Source organism: Spinacia oleracea, chromosome 4 (genome assembly GCF_020520425.1).
Source record: "Spinacia oleracea cultivar Varoflay chromosome 4, BTI_SOV_V1, whole genome shotgun sequence".
In the NCBI taxonomy this organism is placed as follows: domain Eukaryota; kingdom Viridiplantae; phylum Streptophyta; class Magnoliopsida; order Caryophyllales; family Amaranthaceae; genus Spinacia; species Spinacia oleracea.
In genome coordinates this window covers 56,480,367-56,487,983 of record NC_079490.1, presented here as the reverse complement: position 1 = coordinate 56,487,983, position 7,617 = coordinate 56,480,367, and the positions used below count along the sequence as shown (strand labels likewise).

The window sequence follows — 7,617 nt, the reverse complement described above, 5'->3', positions numbered from 1 at the left end:
AATGGTATTGATTGCAGAGCATCTTGACCGTTCTCCGTCCCGATTCGAAAACTTTGACTTGCGCTTTCCTAACCGGACACTCAGTCAAAGTGGGGGCTTCTATAGACACCTAAATCGTGTCTCCCCATTGGGATGATGACGATACCATTATCCTTGTTAGGTGGTTGGAAAAAATTCGTGCGGAAGTACCAATTGCTAAGAACACATTCCAAAATCCAAGAGCCAAAGTCCAACCCCCGAGGTCGTTCCCATTCCGGAACTCGGTACAAAATACAAATTCCAAAAATCAATTTCAAAATCCAAGTACAATCTCACCCAATGGACCACTCCATTGGTTTTAAAAGGCCTTTTCCAGTAAAAATTACACTAAGCAATCCCAATTCGGGAGCCGACCCACAAAACCGAGCAAGCCGAGCCTCGTCCCGTAAAACCGAATTCAAAAACCCGAAACGGCTTGTTTTTAGACGCAAACCAAGCCTTAATCACCAAGAAAACACTACCTGCCAACTTCGTACAATTCGTACAAAGGTACACCATTACAAGCCAAAATACAAGGACGGCATATTCGTCCTTGTTTGGCAGCTTCTGCGCCACGTCAGCTGCGCTGGACGCTGGAGTCAGCTGGCGTTTAGATACAAATTTTCCTATTTAAACCCCCTAATTCTGAGCATTTAGGGAGGGAAAATCGAAAACAGAACGTCGTAATACAAAAATTCCCACCCAAATCAAAATACAAAAAATCTCCAAAAATCTCATACAATTTCAAAGTTCTAAGCAATTGGGAGCTCTAAAAGGAATTCTAGCCTAAACCTAACTAGGTATTTCCGAATCCCAACCTAATCTACAATGTTTTCATGATTTCTATTTCAAAATGATTAGTAAAGTTGACACTTTTATTATTAAAAGTGTCACTTACAACAATCATAAACTTTTGCAAAATCCTCACTTTATGTGATACAAATACAAAATTTCAAGATTCAATGATGTTTAAGGTTGTTTTTAATCACTTCCTTAAACTAGAATCATCTTCCAAATATGGAGTAATCAAAGGTGAGGCCTTTCTAATGTTTAGAGGTCCAATCTTTGAGATTCAAGACTCCATTTTTCAATATACAAGTTCAAGTTTACAAATTTCAAGATCCAATGATGTTTAGGGTTGTTTGTAATCACTTCCCTAAACTAGGATCATTTGAATACTTGGAGCACATCAAAGATGAAATCTTTTCAACATTAAAAGATCCAATCATTGAGATTTAAGACTCCTAAGTTCAACATTTCAAGTTCAACATTTCAAGTTAAAAAGTTCCATATTTCAAGTTCAAAATTCAATATTTCAAGTCTAATATTTCAAGTTCAAACATTTCAAGTTCAATTTCTATATTCAAAATCCAAGACACTTTAGGTCGAGCAACTTGACCTAAAGTAGAGATTTTTGCTTTGAATCCGTGTCGGACGCACTTATTTTTAAGGAGTTGTTTGGCGTTCGGATCTCATGTGCTAATGTTCAAGTTCAATATCGCACTTCAATATTGCAATATCAATAACGCCTTTCTTATGCACTTTAAATTATGCAATTTCAATAACGCCTTTCGATTATGCAATTTCAATTCCGCACTTTCAATTATGCAACTTTACTTGCCTAGTCCTTCTAGGCAATGTGGTTTCACCACCTAGTCCATTTCTAGGTGGTGATGTACTTTACTAATTTTGCACTTATTTTCTATTGTGATGTTGCTTTACTCGTTTATTGATTTCATCACCTCACATGCTAAATACAAAATACAAGGTTACACCACGCTTAACGAAGATAATTTCTTGGACAAACCGATCTTAGGTTCCTTTAAATTAACTTTAAAGCAAATCGGCCACGATAAAAAGTAGAAATTCTATTTGTTCTAAATTCAAACCCACATAGTCTAAACTAGGGTATTTTCGAAAATGTTGTGCCACACATTTGAATTATTTCTAAAGCTCGCGGAATAAGCATCTCGTTGCCTTTCCCGGATCTCACCCATCCGTTTCTAAGATTCAATGCCTTATCCTAATAGATTCACTTTTCGGTCTTTCCAAACGGGACCTTTAAACATGTTTGGTGGCGACTCCTACAAAATCCAAAAATACAAAGGTTTCTAAAAACCGCCCTCGTAGGGGAAATACACTACGGGAAAAAGTACGAAAAAAACCCCTACACTAAGCATGCCATACATATGTTTCATACCCACACCATGAAATAATTTCCTAACATCGTTCTCAATTCCCATATCATTCAAAGATTTTTGACATATAAATCGTGTAGGAGTTACCTCCCTCAATTTGAGGTGGGTGAGCCGAGCTTTTTGTTCCTCACTAATGAGGACGATGTCCGGGAATGTCGGTTCGGGCTCAATCCGTGGTGGTGGTAGTGATTGGATTGTGGAAGCTACCTCCGGTATTCTTGTGGTTCCCGTGCATGTTCTCTTTGGTCTAGAAGCCATTGATGGTCGAATTTGAGAACTTGAGGTGTTTTGGTGAATTTGGGGTTTCTGTGGAGAGAGAGGAGAGTGAAATTGGTTGGGTGAAGGATGAAGAGGATGTTGTGGGGATGATTTTGATGTATGATGTGATGAATTTGGATGAGAGATGAGGGAGATATGGAGCTTTGAAGTTTCAAGGGTTTGGGGTTTAATGGAGGAGAAGAGAGATTGAAGAAGAAGAATTAAGGAAGAAAAGAAAAAAAGGGGTGTTACCCGTGTTTTGTTTCGGTAGTTCTCCCATTTCCTGATTGGCCACACGCCCGCCCGACGGGTATTTGGCTCGAAACCCGCCCGACTGGCAGCTTTTCGCCCGTCGGGCGAATTTAAATAATTCAGCTCTTTTCAACACGCGCCCGGTCAGGCCCCCTTTGCCCTATGGCTACCTTGCGACTGTTAATTCCCTTCAGCAATACAACTCCAACTCCAAAACCGCTCCGAAGAAAGCTGTCCGACGGGCTGACGCTCGCCCGATCGAGTGATCGGCTCGATTGCAAGTCGATCAGGCGATCGACTAGATTGCAAGTCGACCAGGCTTGCATCTTCCCGGTGGGCGAATTTTCATAATAATTAGCTTATCAGCACGCGCCCGATCGGGCGCTCCTCACCCGGTGGCCACCGGGCGGATGACTATGTGCCTCGTTTCGCCTATTTTTTGACTTTTTTGAACTTGGGGCATCAAATTTACACACCACTAAACATGTAAACAGTGTAATTCCCTCTTCTCACCTTTCTAATACTATAGACTATACTAAAAACACACCAAAAAGTACGAAAAACACAAAATTACACTAATGTAAGCAATAAAATACGGGTTGCCTCCCACAAAGCGCTTGTTTATTTTCAGGTCCCACTCGACCTCTTTACCTCAACATGCATCTCATGGGGCGGAAGGTTGGAGGTGTTGGTCCTCAACCACTCCTACAGTATCCCCCTCGTGGTACAACTTCAGACGTTGCCCGTTGACTTTGAATCTTTCACCCATATTATTTTCTACCTCGACCGATCCAAACTTACTAACCATGGTCACAGTGAATGGCCCAGACAACCTAGACTTTAGTTTTCTAAGAAATAACCTAAGTCTAGAGTTGAAATAATAGAACCTTGTCACCCACTGCGAACTCCCTCTGAAGAATGTGACTGTCGTGCCACTGCTTAGTCTTTTCCTTGTAAATGCGGGAACTAACATAGGCTTGCACTCTAAACTCATCGAGCTCATTCAACTGTAGTAGACGCTTCTCACCGGCTAGATTAGCATCCATGTTGAGCGCCTTGATTGCCCAGAAAGCCTTGTATTTCATTTCTACCGGCAAATGACAGGCCTTGCCATACACTAATCGATACGGGGAAGTACCAATAGGTGTCTTGAAAGTCGTCTGGTATGCCCACAGAGTATCATCGAGCTTATCGCTCCAGTCATTCCTAGATTTCGCCACCACCTTCTCAAGTATAGATTTGATCTCCCAGTTAGAGACCTCAACTTGCCCACTTGTTTGAGGGTGGTAAGCTAGCCCGGTGATGTGATATACTTCATACTTGCGCAGAAGCGCATCTAAATGACGCTCATGGAAGTGTGACCCTCCATCACTGATCAACACACTCGGAACTCCAAATCTGGGGAAAATGATCGTCTTGAACATGGAGATGACTGTCTTAGCATCGTGAGTAGGTGAGGCAATGGCTTCCACCCACTTAGACACATAATCTACAGCTACAAGGATATACAAATTACCCTTAGACGATGGGAACGATCGCATGTAGTCATTCCCCCATACATCAAAAACCTCTACCTCAAGTATCCCATTCTGTGGCATCTCATGCTTCCTCGAATTGGTGCCGGTCCTCTGGCACACATCACAGGCCATAATAAAATCTCGCGCATCCTGAAACATGGTAGGCCAGTAAAAACCACACTGTGACAACTTAGCATGAGTCTTGGAAGGTCCGTGGTGGCCTCCATAAGGCGAAGAATGACACCTATTGATTATACCATGGACTTCCCATTCCGAAACACAACGCTTATACAACCCTTCATCAGTCTCACGGAACAAATGTGGATCATCCCAAAAGTAGAACCGAACATCGTGCATGAACTTCTTCTTTTGTTAATATGTTAGATCGGCCGGAAGAGTATCCCCCACAATGTAGTTCGCATAGTCTGCGAACCATGGTGACTGACTGGTAATCGCAAGCAGATGATCATCGGAAAATGAATCATCGATCGGTGTAGACACATTACCATCATCATATCTCAATCTAGGCAGGTAGTCTGCAACCACATTCTCAGCCCCTTTCTTGTCACGAATCTCTAGATCAAGCTCCTACAGCCGTAGTGTCCATCGAATTAGCCTAGGTTTTGCTTCATTTTTGGAGAGCAGATACTTGAGGGTCGCATGGTCAGTGTAGACTATCACCTTGGAACCAATCAAATAGGTACGGAACTTGTCCAAGGAGTAGACTATGGCGAGAAGCTCTTTCTCAGTAGTAGCATTGTTAACTTGAGCTTCATCCAAGGTTTTACTAGAATAGTAGATGGCATGCAAGACCTTGTCCTTTCTTTGACCCAAAATTGCCCCAACTACATAGTCACTTGCATCATACATTATCTCTAATGGGAGATCCCACTCAGGAGAACGGATGATGGGAGAAGAGATCAATGCCTGTTTATTCCTGTCAAAAGCCTCAAGACAAGCATCAGTAAACACAAATGGTGCATCCTTGAGGAGGAGTTGGGTCAGTGGTTTAACAATTTTAGAAAAGTCCTTGATAAAGCGGCGATAAAACCCCGCATGACCAAGAAAACTTCTAACACCCTTCACCTTAACTGCAGGGGGAAATTGTTCGATCACTTGGACCTTACCTCGATCCACCTGAATGCCCTTATCGGATATCAAATGTCCCAAGACCACCCCTTCAGTAACCATGAAATGATACTTTTCCCATTTTAAGTTACATTCCTCACACCTTTTCAACGCTTTAGTCAGATTGACCAGACAAGAATCAAAAGAAGTACCATAGACACTAAAATCATCCATAAATACTTCCATGATAGACTCTATAAACTCAAAAAATATTCTCATCATGCAACGTTGAAATGTAGCAGGTGCATTACACAGACCAAAGGGCATCCTACGATATGCAAAAGTACCATATGGACAGGTGAAAGTGGTCTTTTCCTGATCATCTAGATGTATGGGGATTTGGAAAAAGCCAAAATAACCATCCAGATAACAGAAAAACTTGTGACAGGCTAGCCTTTCTAACATTTGATCAATGAAGGGAAGGGGATAATGGTATTTTTTACTAGCACCATTTAGATGCCTATAGTCGATACACATGCGCCACCCTGTAACTACCTTGGTTGGGATCAATTCATTCTTCTCATTTCTAACCACACTTGTCCCCCCTTTCTTTGGGACTACCTGAATAAGACTCGCCCACTTAGAATCAGACACAACATAAACAATACCCGCATCAAGCAATTTCATAACTTCAGCTTTCACAACATCTTGCATGATGGGGCTCAGACGACATTGAGGTTGAATGCATGGCTTTTGATTATCATCTAGATGTATCCTATGCATGCAAAAATCCGGGCTAATACCCTTTAGATCGTCAATACTGTACCCAATTGCCTTTTGTGCTTTTTCAGCATAGTAAGAAGTTGGGATAACTGGTCTACATCAAGTGCAGTACTGACAATCACAGGGCAAAGCTCCTCATCATCCAAATATGCATATTTCAAATTAGAAGGAAGAGGTTTAAGTTCGGGTTTCTTTACCTCTTTCATAGAACAAATAGGCCGAACTAACCTCCTCACCTTAGTGTTCTCCTCGGGTTCAAGCTCTCCACCATCAAGAGTCGACTGCTATCACTTGTAGAAGATTCACAACAAAGCATTGCCTCCAAAGGATCCCTTTCGAGGACTTCGGAGACGTTATCTCGCATAATAAAATCAACCACATAAATTCGATAACATTATTATTCCTCTAGCATGGGACTCTTTAAGGCACTATTCTGATTAAAAGTAACCTTATCATCTCCTACAAACAAAGTCAATTTCCCACTTCTAACATCAATAACCGCCCCCGTCATATGAATGAAGGGTCAACCTAAGATAATGGGAATTTGATAATCCTCCTACTTGTCTAGCACCACAAAATCCACAGGTATGTAAAGTTTACCTACTCTAACGGGAACATCCTCTAAAATACCTAAGGGGTATTTCACAGAACGGTCGGCCATTTGTAGTGTAATGTTGGTAACCTTAAGCTCACCCATTTTTAATTTAGTGCAGGCAGACAAGGGCATAACAGACACACTAGCACCTATATCACACAAAGCTTTATCAATAAAAACGTTGCCAATGTTATATGGGTTGGAAAAACTCCCGAGGTCTTTAAGTTTAGGTGGAGACTTGTTTTGCAATAAAGCACTACATTCCTTAGTAAAAGCGCTACAGTCTCTACCTCACAAAAAGCACGTTTCCTGGTCAAAATACCTTTCATAAACTTAGCTTATGCGGGAACCTGTAAAATCAATTCAGTAAAAGGAACCCTTACCTGCAAGTTTTTGACCACATCCAAGAATTTGCCAAACTGTTTGTCTAGGTTACTCTTGAGTTGCCAGTTTGGAAAGGAAAGTGCAATAGGTGGTACTTGAATACCAGTTTCCTTCTTAACCTCAGGTGTAGCCTCTTTCTCACAGACTACCTTTTCAGCTTGTATCTCTTCCATGACTACCTTCACAACTACTTTCTCTACTGGACCACTGGCAGACACCTTAAAATCAACATCTACAGACATAGAAGGGCCTTCATACCCATGACCACTTCTAAGTGATTGCAAACAACTTTTAACATCCTTGAATCTTGAAAGTTTGCATTTTTGTATTTTGAAAAGTTTGGATTTTGAAAAGATGTATGATTGTTGAAAGTGACATTTTAGTAGTAAAAATGCCAACTTGCTAATCATTTTTGAAATAGGAAAATCAAAGAAACATGATTGAATATTGTGGGATTCGGAATTTTCTATTTAGGTTTAGGCAAGAATTCCTTTTAGAGCTCCCAATTGCTTAGAACTTGAAGTTTGTAAGTGTTTTTGAAGGA

At 41.1% G+C, this 7,617-nt stretch overlaps 1 protein-coding gene across 1 annotated transcript; it reads right to left on the bottom strand.

Moving 5' to 3' along the window:
* Positions 1-6,650: 6,650 nt before the first annotated feature.
* On the bottom strand, positions 6,651-7,315 carry LOC130471557 (uncharacterized). Its single transcript, XM_056841751.1, has 2 exons — positions 7,073-7,315; positions 6,651-6,953 (listed from the first exon to the last, which is right to left on the bottom strand). The coding sequence occupies exons 1-2, from the start codon at positions 7,313-7,315 to the stop codon at positions 6,651-6,653; spliced, it is 546 nt and encodes a 181-aa protein (XP_056697729.1).
* Positions 7,316-7,617: the final 302 nt, after the last annotated feature.